Source organism: Charadrius vociferus, unplaced genomic scaffold (genome assembly GCF_000708025.1).
Source record: "Charadrius vociferus isolate BGI_N301 unplaced genomic scaffold, ASM70802v2 scaffold325, whole genome shotgun sequence".
Classification (NCBI taxonomy): domain Eukaryota; kingdom Metazoa; phylum Chordata; class Aves; order Charadriiformes; family Charadriidae; genus Charadrius; species Charadrius vociferus.
In genome coordinates this window covers 1,719,497-1,740,234 of record NW_009648526.1, presented here as the reverse complement: position 1 = coordinate 1,740,234, position 20,738 = coordinate 1,719,497, and the positions used below count along the sequence as shown (strand labels likewise).

Sequence of the window (20,738 nt, the reverse complement as noted above, 5' to 3'; positions counted from 1 at the left end):
CTTCATAATTTTATGGCAAATCTTATGGTAGCTTGTGTGTTTCTTTTCTGAAAGACTCAGTTCTTATAGCAAAGTGATAATATGAAAGCATTAACTTCTACTAAAAGCAAAAGAAACCCAGAGAAAATGATATCTACCTGAGGAATAAAAGTTGAAATAGCAAAAAGGCTAACACAGAAAAAAAAAAGGAAAAAAACCAAAAAAAACCTAAGTGAAAAAGAACCTAAATAAAACTTTTTTTTTTTAAACTGATACCTGTGAAGTCTTGAATATTGTGCTGAAAGTGCGCAGTCCCAAAAATGATTGCAAACTTTTAAAGTTGGCAGCAGTGAGCAGCCTGCTCCTGTTACATTTGACCAACCTTATTTAAGCAGAGCGCAACGATTTTGGCATTTTAAAAAATCCTGCCACTTCTCCATCTGGATTGTTTGTGCCTCGCACTCTCATCTAGCACTTCAGCGCACCAAAGAGATGATGGCAGAGCTCACGCTTCTGTTACTTCTTGGCTCTTCATCTCCCCGTGGTGTTTGACTCTACTAAGAACATGGTCTTGTACCATATTTCACCTGTCAACAGCAGATCATTGCATTTTTTGGAAGCATGCTTTTTACTTCCTCGCATATGTGGTTTCACACAGCCTCTGAACCACAGAGACACTTGTCAGTCACCTCCTTAGATGCCCATCTTCTTGCAAGTGCTTGTAGTGCCTGCCTTACCTGTTTATTACCCATCTCAAAGTAGAGGGTCTGGGCTCTGTTGTCTACTTAAAGATACATCTTGCTGATGGCCTTATGGATAAAGTTGAGTGCAGGTGAATGGAGTGAAGCAGTATTAGACAGGCGTCATATTTTACCCACTAAGTACTTCCCAGCTCCTTGCTTATCTACTCGTTTGAGGGAGTGCCACATTCATTTTATGGAGACACATCCCATGGTGCTTAAAGGGGAGAGTCTGTTTCCCAAACCCGTGTCTGTTTTGTGGTAACTGAAGCAGATGGTCTATGTTCTTTGCCAATATAATTATGTATCACCCATCGGTTCAACAATGCACCTTTCTGATACTTACACATATCAACAAATACTGGTTCTTAATTCACAGAATAGCAAAGTCCAGGTTTTGTTCTCATTTGCATCAGGAAAGTGGCTGCCTTGAAATTCACCTAGATTCGTGTTTCTGTAACACAGCCCAGAATCATTGTCCGTATATACAAAATAGATTTCCAGCTACACAAAAAAGGGGACAGCAACCCCTAGTAGCTGGTGTTTGGGGAAAAAATACAAAACGATATAAGTTTGTCAGATGCTAGTTTGCTGCCCTACACAGCAGTTCACTGCAAATCTTAACCACGTAACTGGAATTCATTAATTAAATCCTGTGCAGCCAAGAATCATGCATAATGTAACACGGCTACTGCAAACAGTTCGCTCCCGATCATTTAAATTTCCTTCTTGTTCTTACAGACATGAGGAGCCTGTATTTGAAGTAGTCCCCGATGAGATTTTGCTTTTACATCCTCGGAGAATGTCCTTGTGCATATTTATAGGACAAAGTAGGAGGATTACGCATGTGGATTTTTGCTTTTATGCTATTAACTGTAACCATTTAAAAAAATACATACCTTGGCACAATATGAGCACATATGCACACCTCAAAAGTCTTTTGACTGTACGGAAAACAAGTGGCCTAATGCTCTAAGCCTTTCAGTAATAATACTGTGATTGGGTCATGTGCATGAGATAGCCACTGTTAAACTGAACGTGCAATCCCACCTGAAAAATAGGATTTCCCTATCTTCTATTAATTTTTATGAAGAAGATTTTAGTAAGCAGCCCACTCTGCAGGGCAGTGTTATTTCAGTAGTGCTGTCATGTTAGTGGTGAGAATAGATACATTACTGCATCGGCACTGCCGATGTTCAAAAAGGCAATTTGGTTGAAGGGCGGGGACAGAAGAAGAAGGAAGTGGACTTCAGAAATTAACAACTGCGCAGCAGTTTCGCCGCAAACCATCTACTCGTCATACAGTACTATCCAATTAATCCATTACTCTTAGAAGAAGAATCCCTGTATATCCAGGTACAATCCTTGCCAAATATCTGGACACAATCATAGGCTTTTAGGATTACAAGTAACATAATAAAGGATAATGATCAAAAATTAAGCACACCAATACAGAATGCTTGGGTTAACTGGGCCTGCCATGTGCGCTACAAGGCAGCAGTCTGTTAGGTTTAAAGTGAGATTAAGGAGTTGTGTAACCTGCAATTACGCTGTTTTTCATTAGAAAAATAAGATGATTGGGCTCAGTAGGGCCCTTCCTTATATTTACCTCTGTTTAATTGGATTGGGAACTGCTTAAACATCTTTGAGTTGGAGCTTATAAGAAGATGATCCCAGCTGTTTTTCGAAGCTTAAGACAGCAGGCAGACAACATGATCATGTCAAGACTCATACTAAAGCCTTAATCCTACTTTTTCATCAACTAGCACTACAGCTGAGTCTTTAACCTCCTAAGTACTAAATGTGCTTTGGATCTCTCACAATACATTTGCTGTCAAATGTTATTGTCTAATAATATTAATTTTTGCTTCCTTTCCGAGAAGGACTTTAAAGAGTAGTCTCTGTCTGTCTGAGTTTGGAGAGCTATAGTGTAAGCGTGTATTTTCAGTCCTTTGAAAACTACAATTTATAAGCTTGCACCTAGTGAAGTCTCTTGTTCTCTATGGAGGCGAGGAATTGCATTGACCTGTACCTCACCCTGTTATAACGTAAAACCCAGTATGCTGGTAACTATTTTTCATTTTACATGTATTACTAGATTGAATATAGTTTTCTTTTCTGTAGGAAAGAAATGGCAGCAGTCAGGTCTTTTTCCTAGGAACTGTTAGCGTGACCAAAAGAAATTTTCGAGATTCCTAGTCTCAAAACTTCCTAACCAGAGCATTATTTAAGTTGATAATCCTGGAGTTGCATAAAGATTAAATATTCTAGTGAGTTTTTCCTTCATCTGTTAATAGTATCCATACAATGCAGTAATTTCCTTTTCTTTTTCTTTTTCTTTTTCTTTTTCTTTTTCTTTTTCTTTTTCTTTTTCTTTTTCTTTTTCTTTTTCTTTTTCTTTTTCTTTTTCTTTTTCTTTTTCTTTTTCTTTTTCTTTTTCTTTTTCTTTTTCTTTTCTGTCGGGCAGTGCTCCGATTTGTTCTAGTGACACAGGGCTGCCAGCAGGAAAGCAAGCGTAGTTAATGCTCAGCTGCTCAAACCAGTCAAGCAAGCTAGCAAGTCCCAGCTGTGCTACTTGATGTTTTTTGATTGCACCTAGTCCTCAATCTGTGAACTGTTTTCTGGACTTAGATTCATCAAGCTCTGCCGCTTTAAAAACTCATGCAGGCAGGCATCCTAGGATATGCCATTATAAGCTGCTGCCAGGGGATCTTCTAGGAGATAAATGGAATCTGTGTGAAGTAAATTAGTGTGAACCAGTCAATCTGTGTGTCAGCCTTGAGCCACATCCATGGGTAACTAGCTTGCTGACTGAAAAGTCCACTGTCTTTTGCCAATCAGAGGTCTCAGCCACCAGGAAGCAGTCCTATACAACATTAGTTTCTTGGAATAATGCCTGTTTGACCGGCTAGTGAAACTCCTCGGTATACAGTGCTGTACTGCCCGAGTTTACTTATTGCTTACAATTGAACTGAAAATCTTTTAAAGCCAGATAACATTTTAACAGTAGGGAGCATCGCAGAAATGTCTTGGAAATAAGTACTTCCACTTTCCTAGAGCAGCCATTCAGCAGAGTCATGCTGGGCGGCAGTTGGCTTTACCTCCCTATCAGTAATACATCTTCAAGGCCATAACGCAAAATAATAACAATAATCTGGCTAGAAGAGGTTAATAAAGAGGCTCTGTGTATATTTTTTTTCCCATGGATTAAGCTATTTGGACAGCTTTGACCGTGAGGAGGGAAGAGTATGCAAGCTGTAACGTTCGCATTATGCACAGGGAGATGTCGCTGTCATAACCGGGCTGTGCACTTTTGTTTCATTTGGCTTTTGAAAGCAAATTGAGGTAATCGACAGCTAGAATTCCTCTGTAGAAATGGACTGAACCAGAATCCTCTGAAAATTCCCTGATTAATGATTTTAGACTTGAATACCAAATCAATTACTGTCATGAAAATAATAATGTCAATGCCGTCAATAATACGATTTAAAGAACAGGAAGTATTTCTTTGTTTGCTGTTTTTATAGAAGTTACTGATACACTGATGGGCAGTCATACCCGCAGTACATACTCTCCCACAGCGTTGATCTAATGTGCAGAAGCCAGGGGGAATTTTGCTATATATTTTTAGAAAATTGGACAGGTGATGAGATGTTATATACTTTAATTAAAAAAGGAAACTAATTATCTAGTAATTCACAAAACTGAAACTTGGCCTTCTTTACTAATTCCTGTAAAAATTGTTTTTCTATTTCCTCCCAGTTACTGGTTGAAAAAAAATAATGGAGGCGGGATAAAGAACGTTGATCAAATGTGATCAAATAATTCAGTCTTACACCATGTTTGGTCAAAATATACACTACCACACATTTAGGGAAACTGGAAAAAAAAAAATTGGGATTTCTTGCTAGAGAGGACAGGACGGTGAGAAAAGAAGGCAATGTATAATGATAGAAGAATTAATTAAAGATAGTTTGAGGTTACATTTTCTTTTTTTAAATCCTCCTAACTTTTACCGAAGCATATGCTTCAGAGCTGTGCAGTAAACGTTGTGTGGGATTTTATGGGAAAGTATTTTATTTCTTGCGGCAGAACCCACTGAGACAAATTTAACTAGTTAGGTGTTTTATTATATATACTACACAGAATACATGGACAGATTCTGGTATAAATCACAACTAAGATCAAGACAACTGCTTTAAAATTGAGTGAATGTTTCATTGCACTAATGAAACAAAAATGGGATGTCCTTTGAGAGCATAATTTGTTACATGCCATTATATTTTAGTTGAGAGAAGTAGGGAAGTCCCTCTGGGTGAATAAAACTTCAAGGTACATTGGGAAAAGAATCACTGAAAATTTCCGGTTTCCTGTCTGGAGTAATGCTGTCCTCATAGATATGGGGAAGGAGGATAAATGGTGTTTCAGGAGTTTTTTAATTTAAAATATATAAAAACTTTACAAGAAATTTCACCCTTACAGAAGGGAAAATGTTCTTTAGTTGCAATTCACAGCTGAGCGCGTGGAATGAGCCTCATTTGCATGTGACTTCACGGAGTGCGAGAGCAAGCTCCGGCTTCCCAGCTGCGTGCGGTAGTACTTCTGCAAACTGGGCTCTGCGATGTAATGGCAGGCCCTACTTCTGCATTCAGTGTGATGGGTTTAAATTACTGTAGCTTCCAGTTTGACTTCTTCCATACTGGCTTATTTCAAGGATAATTCCAACTTCCATATGCTGCAGCAATCACTTTAGAATAATACTGTGTTTCTCTGGGTTAATTTCTTAACCTCTCTTTTTGAAATGACAATATTATGAAAACTGGGCGAGTGTGATATTTAATCATAAGATAACAACCAGCCATTCTCAATTGAATGGCAACTACATACATCGGTGCAGGTTTTTTTTAAATGACACTAAAAATTATGAAGTGACCAGCAACTGATGTCTTCTGTCAGTGAGATGAATTAGTGGTTTATATGGCCTGAGAAATGGTCTGGAAAAAAAAAAGGGTTCAGTTCAATAAGAATGAGAGCAAGAATCTAGACTGAGGTAGGATTAATCTTCTGCGAAGAGACAGGATGGGGAAGAAATAGCAAGGTAACAGTTTCTCAGAAAAGAATCTGGATCACAAACTGAGCGTGAGTCAATGGTGTTCATGCCGTGGCGACAAAGGCAAACACCGTACCAGGCTCTGTACACGGGAGTATCACCTGTAAAACCTGTGAAGTCATCCTGGTGCTGTACTCGGCGCTGGTGCCATCAAGGGCACATCCCCCGCCTGCCTGGCTCCCTGCCTGCTGGCACACTGCTCAGCACACAGGGCTGGCACCCTAATGGCTGGTGTAACTTTGGTACCTGCTTTTTCTGTTTCTAGATGATTGCGGTGAGTGCCGCTAAAATTTCACTTGCTATTTCATGACTGTTTTCTGCATTTCTTACAATGTTAGGGAATAATTGTATCCTTTTAGGTTGGCATCAAAATACATGGAAGAAGCCAAGTAGGGTCGTAGTCCTCAACCTGGAAAAGAGGTGCTTGAAAGAGGATAAAACAAAGGACTGTTCAGTCACAAGCATCATGAAGAGAGCGTGCAGGCCTCGTACACGTGCCCTTTCTCATACAAAAATATGTTTCACATTAAGCTGGTAGGGACATGCGCAAACAAGCAAAAGGAGATGCCCACCTATGTGGTAAAACAGTGGAGCTTGCCGTGTTAAGGCGAGTTAGGGGGTAGGATGTTAAGGATGCAAAAATTCTACATGTTTAAAGGAAAATGGAAGAAGTTTGCGGAACATAAATCTACTGAGAGTTAAAAAAAATATGTCCTGGAATTACCCAAGTTTCAGATTGGAGTTTAGTAGAAATTTCTGGTGAAGTATTACTGTATGGTTATTGGACTCTTACACTGGTGATATTTGGTCTCAGCAAGTACAGCTGTTGTTAACGCTTTTTATGACATCTGTGAAATGTGCTTTTTAAAATAGTACTCAAAGCATTTCTTGCCCAGCTCCCCATCAAGCTTCTTAGGTATAATACAGTAAGTGCCTGTAGATCCCATACATCCCAGAAGTGGTATTGCAGCATGATTGTTTTATCCATTTATGAAAATAAAAATATACCGGCATTTTATTTTCCTCTACAGCTTTTTTTCATGCAGTTTTATTTAGATTCAGATTGCTTTGTGTTCTGTATTGGACCTTATTATATTTATCGCCTATAGCCTCTCTTGCCTAATATTTTTGGTTGAAAAATAGTTTTTGTTACCCTATCCGCTTGTTTTGAATGGCAAATAAGTTCTTGTTTTCTCTGCAGACAGACTGTCTTTAAGTTACTAATCCACCTTATCAATAACAAAGGCATCTTATCAGAAAACACTAACTGGTTTATTCACCTGTGTTATGCAAACTTGCATAACGTTCTCCGATGTGTCTGCCCTGTGAAAACTGGTACGCAGAGCAGGTTGTTTAGACTTTAGTGTGTGATATTTCCGGAGTGGAACAAGGCTCTCCAGAGTTTAAACAGACCAGGTAGGAATAAATGATAGTGATGAGTCGTTGCTGTAATTAGTGTATATACACAAAGAACAGCTTATCGTTTAACAGTTTGTTCACAAAAAGACTGTTCTTTCATAGGCTGCCCACGGATCAGTCTGTGATCTCTTTTTGGAAATTGCTTGGGTTTATTTTGTGGAATTTGAAATATTTTGAAACTGTATACATAAGTGTTTCATTGAATACTATGATCTTATGGTATTCTTTTGCTATTCGAAATTCCATACCTATTTTTTTTAATGTCCTTTTCTGTTTCCATAATGTAAGAGAATGGATATCAATTTCAGTAAACAACTCTGAAGACCTTATTAAGATGTACCAGAAAAAAATTACCACAATTCTCAAGATTGATCCTGCACAATGAAGATTTATGTCATTTTTGTATGCTAAGTTCAAGGTCATTTGCCTCAATGAAATCTGTCCTTTTACCTTACTTCCATGCTAACAAAGGTAATTTCGTGTAAAAATTGAAATTACATTGCACTGAATAGAAAGAAAATATCATTGGGGTTATTGTATCAGAAATTGTTGTTTCTTAACTTTTTCTCGACTTGTAGATTTGGAGCTCTTTTACACTGCAGACATTTACTTTCCTTTGGCTACACAAATTAGCTTTCAAATGGAAGCAAAAGTAATTTTAAGGTCCATTTAAACCCAAAGTAGGACAGAGTATCCTTAGAATGAATAAAGATCACGCTGTTTATGTTTAAATAACTTAAATTCCATCAGCATCCTAGGTATAAGCAATTGAGAACAATATTTCCCCTATTGACATTTGAACATAAAATCCTATTCACTTAAGGGAAAATAGTCAAGTAGGTGTCAGTGTTAAGTTTTTTTAAATATTTTTTTCATGATTACATAATGCTGCTTTTTCCTTTCACTCTTTATTTGGGCCAGACTGTTCTTTCCTTATTTTTAACTTTTCAATTCCCTTTGTTCTTTTATGATATTTTTGAGGAAGCTTCATCTTCAAATTGAGCATGTAACATGTGATGTTTTAAAAAAAGAAAGATCTGAAGGTCCCTGCCTACGTCCCTTCCTTGCTCGCTGCGTACACTCATTATGTAACTTCACAAACTAGGGTATTGTGAAGTTTATTTGCCTGAGTTTTGTCCAGGGAGGGGACGTGTACTTCGGAGTAAGTGACAAGGCTAAGATACACAGCCCTCACTCGCACCAGTGACCCGATCTGAGCCTGTCTCCTGCTTTTCTGAAATATGCACTTTCCTTCCTTCATTCTGTCCTGCTGACCCTCACTCTCAGACAGCTCTTTTTACACAAGTTGTCTAGAGATCTGCTTCTCTGTGAAAACCCCCTTCCATCCCTGCTTTCTACTCCCTTTAAACTGTTCCTAATGACTCCTTGCCACTATTAGTGCGACTGTTCCAGTGTTGTTTTTTGTCATTTGTCAGCCACATCAGCTCTGCCTGTGACCCTTTTTCCTCATTTTTGTATTTCTTGACTTTCAATGACTCCATCCTCTTCCAAATCTCCAATGTCTCTGCAATGTCTACTCAAGCATATCAACTGGAGATCCTCCTGCTTTGTCCAAGGATCTTGCCGGCCTGTCTTGGTTTCTTTCTTGTTCACTTCGTATCTTCCTTCTGATGTATCATCTGTGTGTATGGGCCTGCTTCTAGCTGGCTTTTATTCGTTATGTTCTGAGTTACTTCTCAGCTGAATCTTCTGCCTTCCCTAAAAACACTGCTCAGCTCTGCTTTGTTGTAAAATCAAGGAGGTTAGTTTAAATGATATGATCTTTGCTGACATGGTCTGGGAGAGAGGGAGAGCGCTTGAACAGGTTTGCCATAGTCCCATTGAAGGGCAGTTACAGCACAGACTTCCAGCCGGGGAAGTACCTGCCGTCTCTTAACGGGGACTGGTGCTTGGGGCTGTGAACACGTCTCCCCTCCTTGGTTTACTATGAGAGTTCTTTACTGGGTGAAAACACACCGTTCGTTTTGAAAGGCTTTTTGTTTTCAAAGGGAGTTTTTGGTCACTGCCCTGTCTTTTAGAGAGGACGGGTCTTGTGATTTTTCTTTCTCTGCAGAGGCATAGTGGTACTTTTTGTTTTCTCCCTTTTATCACAGTGTACTCTGTTGGAAATTTTCCTATTGCTCTACTTCAGAGTAGTTCTGACTTTTAAATTCACGCAGCTGTAATGACTCAATCTATCACTCAGCACAGTGGAGCTGACTGCTTAATGGGAAGACTGTTTTAGAAAGAATGTTCTAATAAATGTGGCACAAAACAATTTTTTTTTAAATATGATATGCACGCTTGTATTTTCCAATTTTTCTTTTTTGAAGAGGGAATCCTGGCTTTCAGTTAGAGTATTTGAAAATTATTTAAATGTAAAAATCAGATAAAAGCCCAGATATCTTTGAAGGCATTTCTTCCTGCACATATCTTGGTGTTTTCATGTGTGAACAAGAACATTTGTTATTTATTGTAAGTTGTTCTTCAGTGGCAAGTCACCTCATGCAGACTATCATGTCGATAGTTCCATGGCAGAGACAAGATCTGAAACTCCTCTTCACATGGATGAGTTGACCATTGATACAAGTCTGCTGGCTTTTTGTAAGCTTAGAAATTTAACCAGTGTTCCTGCTCTACCCAAACAGGGTTTTATATACTGGTTAGTTGTCATCCAAGGCAGATTTTTTAAGCAAAATTTACTGGCTGTTTTTTCCAGGTGAAATCCATAGTGTCGCTATCATAGATTTTATTATGTTTTAATATTGCATTTTTCAAGTATCTAATTCCACAATTGCATTGAAGCCCTGATTGCTTCAAACAGACTCTGTGTAGGTGTGGGAGTCAAGAATGATGGGACCTTTTGGCGACCTGGGATCAATAGCCGCAAACCGATGGAAAGCACAGCGCACAAAGTGGAATATGTGTCTTTTGAGCTCTTCCTGTCTGAATAATGCCCCAAGGCCTTCTTGATTCACTCATAAGTTCGGAAAATTTAAATGGGTCTTTAAATTAAGTAATCTTTCAGAAAAAAATATTCTTTTGGTAAAAAAATTAAAAATCCATCAAAAGTTATAAGGGAACAAATTTCTTGTTTTGAAAACAGGACAAGACGACACTGAGATTGTGTCTAGCCATTGGTTTCCCCATGCACATGAAGTAAGGAGCCTTGCTTAGTTTTCTAGATATTAGAAAAAATTAAGCATTTTTTAGTCACCACTATTTCTCCGAAGAAACGGGATCAGCAATGTGTTTTAATGGGACTGAAAAATTGAGATCTAGTCTTTACTGTGCTATTCTATAATGCAGCGTTTAATAATTTTACTTCAAGCTGTATTTGTGGCTCCATACGGAGATACGGAGCAGAAGAGAGGGAAATGGACACTGACAAGGGAAACACCTCTCTTCTGTTCAGGAAAACTTATGTACGATTTTTTTAAAAGCCAAGTGAATTAAAAGGTCATATACAGACAAGTAATTGTTTCCATGAAAATATTTTCCTGCTCTGAAATGAAAATGTTTTTAGCAATTAAGTAAAAGTGGAAATCAAATTCCGTAATGTCTAAACTGCAGATCAGTCTGGTTTTTACTGCGCTCTGGAATTATCACTAATTTTATTACACATCCTAGCTTGTTATATACAACATATTTTCATCTTAAAACTAACAGGATTCCTCTCCCTGGTGAATGACTCCAGTAATTACAAAACCACCTAATTGATCTTTTACATTGTTTACTGGCTTCTTTGGTGAAACAGACAAGCACTTTCTATGGCTTCTAAATTATGTTATTATTTTAGGATTCCATACGAAAAAAACCCATATTTTTACTTCAAAGGGATCACACTGAAGCCGATGCCTCCAACTTCTCCCTGAATGAATTCTTGTCTATAGATTTTTCAACTGTGCTATGGTTGCGTATAAGTACGTTGAGTTTCTGTTTTATTTCAGTCTAATATTTGTGTTTACAAATTATGTCTTCAGCATTGAAAACTCTGCAGAAAATCAGGAAGTGTTTGTTTCTGAATATATTACATTTCTCCCTCCTCCTGTTTTTATTCTTTATTGCTCCAGTCAGTGCGCTGAAGCATGACAAGAGCTCAAACTCGGCAAACTTCCAAGATGTGGAGGATACGCCTGACAGATGTGTCTTGGAAGAGTCTGAGAGTCCAGGTGAGAAGCATTTAAAGATAGTCACCAAGTATCAAGTGATAAATCTGACACAGCTTTTGGGTCTGTAAAAAAAGCACATTGTAATGCTGTTTCCTTTTTAGCAGCTGCAATGTCAAATTAATGGTCACCTCCAGGGGTCACAGTGTGGAGCTGTTATCCTTTCCTCTTTCATCAAGAATTCAGGTCTTAGAAAGGATAAAGGCTTTATGACCAAAAAGAAAGCTGACACTACTAGTTCATTATAATTAGTTTTGGACTACACTGCTTACTTAATATATGTACAATGTCTGACCCTTTGAAGGTAGCATGAGATTATGAAAAATTCGAGGACTGTGTATACTGCAGTTGAATGTAGCAGTGGCCATTCAAACACTGTATCTCTGGAGGAGAGCAAATTGGTAGCGTTAAATAGCTGGATTCTTTTCTTTAAACCAGCTCACAATCATTATTTCATTTTAATGGCTCTTAACATTGATTCAGCTAAATACAGGAACATCCATAAAGTGCATTCTTTTTGGTGACTAAAAGATTTATCTTCATGTAGTTTCATTATCTTTCTCGTTATGGAACATCTACGAAATTTATTAAATGAATCCCAAAGGGAAACAGTTAAATATAAAGTGTATTGAGTCACAGCTGATTAAAAACATTCTGTGTGACTAAATACTAAGATCTTTTAAGCAAACTGTGAGCTTGACCCACATACACCATAATATGTAACCTGCACGTAGTCCTCATTAGTGAAAGAGTTAAACATCTTTCTTCACTTGATATTTTCCTTCCCAGCTTTATCTGGTTTCTGTGTACCCTCTTGCATCTTTGTGTGCTGATCCGTGTATCATATTTTTGATTCATCGTCTCTGCGGCCTGTCAGCTTAGTTAAGAGATTTCCAAATCTTGCAGCCTGTGCTGACAGGGGGCAGCTGCCAACAGTCCCCTGATCCTTCCCCAAGGAACACTGCTGAGATTTAATTTTCAGTCAAAGGGTGCAGTCTGAAATCCATGTCAGGTCCCCTAAGTCATCTCAGAACCCAGATAGGACCCATGTCTGGGGGATTATATTTCAGCACGCTCCACTCCTCCAAGATTCCTTGGGAGTTCAACTGCTGTCATATACCTGATTTGAACTACATTCCCTTTTCATCTTTTCCACAGAAATGAACACCAGTATACGTTAGAATAATTGAAACCAATGAATTGTAAATCCGTGTTCATTTTAAAGCCATGCAGGCTGGGACTCAGTGCTGTACGGCAGAAACCAGCATGAGATTTAGAAAGAAACAATCTACTCGGGAAGGAGCCAAGTTTAATTCCTTACTGCACCTACAATCTGTGGTGCGTGGCACCTCCGTCAGAAACGGTCTGTAGTCCCTGCAACTATGATCATGGGCAAAAATGTGGATTGTCCAAGTTCTGATCTGTTCTGAGGTGAGAAGGAATTAAAACAATGTGGCACTGAAGTGTTCAGGTGAGAATTAACGTACCTTAAAGATAACATTAATTTTAACCCTAGATTAATTCTGTGTGGCCAAGTGTACACGTTTGGACAGGAACTTGAATATCCAATTCTGCACTCTGCATATCTATATGAAGTAATGGAAAGAATAAAAGCCTGTCAGGAGGTGAATACTGACTGGCAAAAATACATGTTGATAAAGCATCTAAACTTAAAAACTGAGTTCCATTCAGTCCATCTGACATCATTAAACTAGTAATAAACAATGAATTACTCTGGCTTTTGTTTCTGTCCATTCCTGCATTTTAAGACATCTTGTCTTATAGGTCTGAAAACCTCAGGAGATTTCACTACTGGTCTCACTGCTTTCCACTGAGAATTTGTGGCTTGGTTGTCATGGAGACATCGTATTTCTCCAAGAATTGCTCATATTGATCCGTGGACAGGCGTAAATGGCCAGGCGAATGTGAGGAGTAAAGGGGGTTGGGCAGTACTATAAAATGACCAGAGGTTATGGGTCGGAAATAAGCTCATAGCAAACACTTAGGTAAACAGAAAGAAACAGTTTCATTTTGTTTCAGGATTTCGTTTTTGCACTTTATGCCATTGTCTTCTTTCACTATAGACTGAAAGAAACTTGTTAGTCACTTGTCATGTCAGATCTTTGGTGCTTGTCCTGACACAGCTGTCAGCCTTCCAGCTCTGTGCAGTTCAGGGACACACAACAAAGAGCTAGGAACATGAATTATTTATTGCCCCTTGTGCGGATGAAATTCTGTGATAAGAAATTAAGACACTTCTGACAGAAGTGCTTGTTTGAAAGGAAAGATTTGGTAACACAATACATTTACTTAAAACTTACCACTTACTTTTAGTAGCAAACATTGAAACGATAATATGACATTCACTCGGCTAGGATTGTCTCTAGTATTTCTCAGGTGCTTTAACTTTGAATGGTATCTTGGAATTTGAGAGTGTCTGGGAGGCCAGCATTTGGTTTGGTGAAACCTGTGACTTTAGAATCTCTCTCACACATATTCAAAGTCTGGGCAAACTTACAAACTTCATTTATAAGTTTTTATTAAAAATTCTATCGATGTGTTTTGCAGAGTCTCTTGGGCTTTGCTTGCACGCAGTATGTTGTCATATGTGCAGAAGTGATGTTAAAAAATATATTGATTTTATTATCTCTCCTGATGAGGAAAAGGTGAAAATATGAGAATATACCTGCAAGGAATTCCAACTATTCCTCGAAAGGGTTCTCTATTACAACTTCTGCCAGAATCGGGAAGGCTACAGAGCAGCCGTTAACAGAGATATCTGTGCATTGTGGTTTCTCATGGTGAAAGGTGCAGTCTCTAACCTTGACGTTAGACTGAGAGTTATTTTCAAAGTGATCTTCATGTTCTAAAATCACATAAAGCTTACTCTGCTTATTTTACTTTCACATTTTCTATGTGTCTGCACATGTTCTCACTGTTCTGGACGTGGGCCTCCAGCAATCGCAGAAAAAGGCATATACTCAGATGAATAGCAGGAATCCATTTGACTACCCAAGACACCAATCTGAGATTTACCTGTGATTTCTTGTGTTCAATGTGTGATCTGAACTACTCTCAGATACGTAATGAAACCCCTCAACCTGCACTTTTCTCTTGGATAATTCACAGCAAACACTTTTCACGTGTGATGGACACAAGTAAATATCAGACTGCAGTTTCTTGTCTAAGTGAAATGGATTTTAGTTGCTCCCTTCAGGTGCCTACAAGCTGCCATTATCTGTGATAGTGGCTTGTGTCTATTTTAGCCCACACGCAGAGGAGATGCGGGGCTTCTCTCCCAGATGCCTAATAGTAGGTTTATCACTGCCATTTTCCCCACATGCTGAGGACTACTTCTGTTTGACATGCAAAGCCTTGGCTTTTCAAACTTGTCTCTGCTCTGGCCTTGAACACAATAATCAGATAAGAATTGCGGCGGCTCTTTGTAGAATTTGACTTTTAATCATATCAGCCCCCCATAGAGAATTCACTATCCCTTAGAGTGCTTCTTTAATATAAATAAATACTCCCAGCAGTGTTTTCCATTTTATCTGACAAATTTTCCACATTTTAAGAAACTGAAAAAAAGGCTGAAAGTGGGTGAATGTGGATGTGTAAGTTAGACTTCTAGGTCGGAGCTATTCACCCAAGTTTCTTCTACAAACAATGGTGGAAAATTCACACCTCCAGAGCGCAGATCATCTTGTCCAAAGGGAGTTGCTTGAGATGGGGTTTAAGGGGATTGAAAATGCCCTGACTTTTGTCAGTCAAAATCCAAGAGGAACGTAGCAGGACTTGACACAGCTTGAGGTGTCTTGGCTTTATATGTGGTGCAGTCCCACTAAGGAGGGTTCTGCAAGTATAGCTCTCATGAGAAAAAGGAATAGATTTGGGCTGAAGTCATGAGAAACAGTGTGGGCACAGATGCCCCTTGCCTCTTATTTCCCCCACAGAGATACTGCAGTAGACTAGGCTATTACTTCACTTGGTAATAGAGGGAAATTACACCTCCCAAATGGAAGATTGAGTTGGAAGCTGTAGACGGAAATGACAGTGTGTTTTGTATCTTTTGGATGGAAACCAAGTAAATGGTAAGAACCTCATGGCCTTCAGCAGCCAGATAGTCTCTGCCTGAGTCAACTGGTCCCTTCTGCAGCTCATGATCTCTCCCATCCCTTCATTCCAAAAACACTGCCCATGTTCAATTTTTCTTGCTTAGTTGCTTGTCCTACAGGGACCTTGGCACAGAGATGGGAAAGGTGTCTGACGGTCCATGACATACAGTCTGGGTGAGACAGAACTGCAGCAAATAGCAATGAGAATAAAGACATGTATCAAGAACAACAGATTCTTATTAGCCACAGTGTGCTTAAAAATACAGCACTAAAATTGAGACTATCTTGTTATGAAGCAAGTTAAAATTACTTTGTTGAATATTCACTTACCAGCTCCAAGTTCCATCCACTGGAGAGTATGTTATTTAAATCAGGACTGTCACCTATATGGCTGTTATTCAGTACACAGGCAGAATGCAGAAGTAAATATTCAGTAAATTTCCAAGTAAGAAGCACCCTAGAAAAGCATGATTTTCTTTTTCTGTATTTGCATCATCATGAAAAGTAGGAAGCAGTAAATGAGGACAGACTTGGGACTGGAGCACTGGAGGTTGTTGATGATGATGTATTAAGTGGGAAGAGGAGGCACCGCAGGGGCAGCCCATTGGTCGCAGGCACTGATAGCCCGTACTGCTCAGCGACTGCCTGCAAAATGTTAGTGTCTAGGAATTATTCCAGAAAGAATTTCTGGATTTCTAATATAGGCACAGATGAATCCATAATAATTTCGCTGCAGTAGATGTAGTGTCCCATCCTGTCAGTATTCTGGGTTACTGCTATCATCACTCATAGGTTTTGCTTTTTTTTTTACATAGTAAATCAAACTGTAAAATCAGAAGACCACATAATGGACATCAAGAAAGTGTGTACCTCTCTGTCTATGACACAGGTAGACAAAAAGATGTTAGATAATATGATAAATACACAAGACATCCATTAGACTGGAAAACAGTAGTGTGTGCTTCTTTCTTGATGTTCATGTACTCATTCATGAAAGGTGGTGTATGTGTTTAAGCAGCATTTCTAATACAAGTAACATTTAAAGTTCAGGTTGTAAATATTAGCATATATAAAATAAGAAGAAATCACAAAGCTAAAACCTGATGATTCAGAGTGCTTTTCTGTGGAATTCTAATAAGTCATGGCAGAATTAAACTATAATGCCTTATTAGTATAACTTCCTGTTATTTTTATTTACAGCTATTGTAGGAGTATTTCTGCTGAAAGAAAATATATATAATTTGAAAAGTGTATTTGCAAAGGAAACATAAACAGTCTATTCATTTAAAACAGAAATTATCTTTCTGCTGATCCACTGGAATGTTTTCCTTTAAAACAACAAAGGAGGAAGAAGGAGAAGGCTGTTCAGGAGAAAAGTTTTGAGCAACACCATACAATTTCTCTCAAGCTGTTTTGGGTTCCATACTGCTTCTTGTATTATAGCAATTATAACAAAAACAGTCTTCTGGAGGTAAATGTAGGATACTTTTTAACACTAGCATGTTGGTGTTGAAAATTTTCATTCTATTACAAAAACTATAGGGTTTATTACTCTATAAAGAGATTGTTAAATAACATTTTTTAAAACCAAAATCTTGCCTATTACCTCAAACTGTAGAATCATTAAGCCAGATGAATACATTTCTTTTTCAGATGACATGAAGCCACATCCCTGGATATCTAAGGTGTGCTCCTGTAAGGTGTGTTAGAAAACCCTGCTTAGCTGAAAGAACTAGAAGATGCACAAGAACAGCCAAGAAATAGAAAATACGTGGTGTGGACATGAAATGACTTGTATTTATTGTTGTATACCTTTAACAATTCATTTTCAGAAGAAATACCTACCATAAGATCAGCTGCTTTTTTCTGATTTATTGTCTTCACACTTCCATCGCTACTAGATTTACATTTATTCAATTAAATTTAGATAATTCTAACATAGAAAATATCAACTCTTTTTTAGATGTTTTTCACTGGTTTGTGTAATGATCCCTAATCTTACAAATTTGATTGACTGTAAAAATTTGCATCAATTTTAATATTCTTTTACATATATCAAATTTAAATTTTTCACCTTGCTTCTGACTTTTATTACCAATAACGTTTTAACACTGAGCAAAACCAAATGCATTTGAAATAATGAGAAAATTTGTTTGCATTTAAATGAAAAATGCACATTTTGAATTAAACATGCAATATTTAGAAACACTAAAATATATAAAATGTTCTGTGCACAGGAGAGCATGGGAAATTGATTATAAATCTGGTCATGTCTAGGATGTAAATTTGCCTTTTCTATAAATACTGCCATTCATCTGTAGAAAAGTAGTACCAACATGAAGCTGGAGAAGCCCACTGGAGTCCTCTTCTGAAATTATATACTTCATTGAATTTCTATTTGTGTTCATTGGGAAAAGCAGCTATACATTTTTGTCTTTAAAAAAAAATATGATTATGTTTGGAGAATATTTGCAGCTTATTAGACTCGTTTATCACCTAACGTTCTGGGGGATTTATGCTGGTCTGACAAAGAATGGCCACTCAGAGCAGTAAGCTCCCTTGCTGTAGTTGCAATAGTCAGAGTGCTAATGAAGTCAAAGGGACCTGAGGATGTGCTTTTCTCCACCTGTATCTTATGGTGGAAATCACGGTCTGATGTTATCCTTCCTGATTGTCACGATAGCCATAAGCTGCCTTAACTAGGAGAGTGAAGGTTTCTTCAGCGTAGAAAGATTCTTTGACAATTAATCTCTTTCTTGCTTGTAGGGAAGTGTCATGGCTCCAGGAGTGACAAAAGCAAGTTTCTGTTGCCATACTATGGCTTGAATTTGGTTAAACGGGAAACAGACATAAAACCTTCTTTCTTCCTCTTTTTTTATATCCCACCAGTTCATCTCTCTAAGTGCAGTGTATGGCAGTGAGGTCTTCAGAAACATTGAGTGGAAGGGCCTGCTGAGAAGTAGTATTTCAGTTTTTATTCAACTAAAGAATATGTCATTAAAATAGGCTGCAATCCAGAGAAGACAAAGATGTATAATGCTATTTTTCTGTAATTGTAAATATCATGCAGAAAAATGACATCTTTTAACAGAAATGTCACAGGTTTTTACACGTTTGGTATTTTTCGGAAACAACTTTCCTTATTCTTAGAAGGCATTTTCCTATGTGAAACGTATCTTTTGTTTATATAAGCTTGTATTTGGATTGTGGTGACTAAACAATCTGGAATGTGATTGTTATGGCTTCACTCTTTCACTTATTGTGCTGGATGTCTGGAATAATTTCATTGGCTTATTTATACTTGTACAACACAACTGAGAGCAGAAGACGTCTTCAGCTGACATATATCATATATCAGAGTTGCAAACATCAAGAAGGTAAAAATAAAATTGCAAACTACAGGAACGGAGTAACACTACAGGAATCTTGCAGACAGTAAGCCAAGTGGCAAATAAAGGATGGGCCGTGCTGTCTCCTTTGCCACGCATCCTTGTCCCCAGTCACCTCCGGTTTGCTGCGGTAGTCCTCCATTGGCATTGAACAGTCTGTTTCCCTTCACAACAAACATTACTGCTTTGCATCAGCAGCCGCTCACTTGGGCCAGCTCTGTTCTCAGTGCCAGGGTAACAAATCTCCTCAAAACTATTTCTGCTAGATATTTTGAAAACTGATGTGCTCAAAGAGGTCTCATAGCTCAAGGAATTGGCATTGTCCGTAACACCCAGTACTGCTGTAGTAGCAATTACATTTGTGCAACACAATATTTGATTGCTTGTCTTTAATTCTGCAAAGCAGTGCACATCAGCAGACTGCCAATACAGCCAGCCCTTTGGAATGGTTTGTGCAGTGATGATTGGTGTTTGGCACATGCTTATGCGTGCTTTGTGCTAATTATAATTACAGTATCAGTAAGGTAAGGCAGGAACTTTTTTTATTAGGTACATTTATTTCCCAGTAAAGCAAATATATTTCCCACGTGGTCTGGATGTCTTTCAAACAACCAACTTTACAGTGTATGGTCAAGATGAACTCTTGCTTAGAGCAGTCTTTTTGCATCAAAGTGACAAATTTAGAGCTATACACAAAAATATGTGTTAAGCTCCTGCAGTTGTTTCTTGTAAACCATAACTAAAGAAACACTTCTGTACTAATGCAGTCTGATGTACCGCTGTATTCATGCTTGGGGAGACTGATTTTACAGCAAAGTTGCAAGGTAATTAAAATATATTTTTCTGTTGTGTTACACTGAAGGAATCCTGCCAAAAGGAGTAATATGCCAATATTTAGAGTAGTTGTCTAGATTTTAGATACAAAAGTCGTGAATACCTAAACTGCTTAAGGAGGCAGGTCTGTTTTTTTGTTTTGGTTTTTTTTTTTTTTTCATCCAGAAGTCAGGCTCTAGTAAACTGTATGGCTCAAGTTGTGGTTTCATAGTCAGGGCAATTTCGCCCACTTGAGCCATATGCTTCTATGTCTCCTCACTTCTGTTTGCACTAGAGCTTGTACGGCCAGGCCACGTCCTGGCTAGCACTGGCCTCGGTGCAAAGAGCAGAGGAGGAACAAGCAAGCCAGGGCAGGAAGAAGGCAGAGATACCATGTAAGTGTGGGACAACCCACACACACATCAGCGTTATCGCTGCACGAAATTGCAGATTTAGGGTGCTATATGCAGTGATCTTTCTTGAAAATAGATTTTCAGCTTTCAAAGCCTATAGGCATATTTTACATTATTTGCATAATTCATAATATTGCTAAAAAATGTTAAGAAGGAAGTTACTGGTCTTTTAGTATAAGCCCAAACCAAAATTCATTGACATCTCTTTGATTTGAGGGATTTTGAATTTTCCAAAAGATCCATACTTGCTAAATGGTCACTGATCTAGATTCCTGCCTCGAAACATCCCTCAACTTTGAACTGTTCGTTTATAGCTCCAAATCCAAACATTGTATTTTGAAATCTTTTGTGCTATTTACATATTTTAAATTTGATCATTGAAATCAACTGCTTCCATTTTTGGGTTGTAGTTTGTTGAGCAATGCTCTTCCCCAATACAGTGAAAGATGTTCTGAAAGCAAATTGGCATGGAACTTGAAATACAGATATGAGATTCAGTGTTTCTTTAAAAAAAGAGCCACTTTAACAAAAGCACTATGTAACAGAGCTACAAGCTGCAGACAACACCAGAAATGTAGCAAGGGAAATGGT

At 38.2% G+C, this 20,738-nt stretch overlaps 1 protein-coding gene across 1 annotated transcript in view; it reads left to right on the top strand.

Moving 5' to 3' along the window:
• Positions 1–17,241, top strand: part of WDR72 (WD repeat domain 72) — a 114,870-nt gene extending 97,629 nt beyond the window's left edge. The window contains exons 18-19 of the mRNA XM_009885723.1: positions 11,322–11,420; positions 17,186–17,241. Coding sequence (XP_009884025.1) covers positions 11,322–11,420; positions 17,186–17,241 — 155 coding nt within the window. The remainder of the gene's footprint in view (positions 1–11,321; positions 11,421–17,185) is intronic.
• Positions 17,242–20,738: the final 3,497 nt, after the last annotated feature.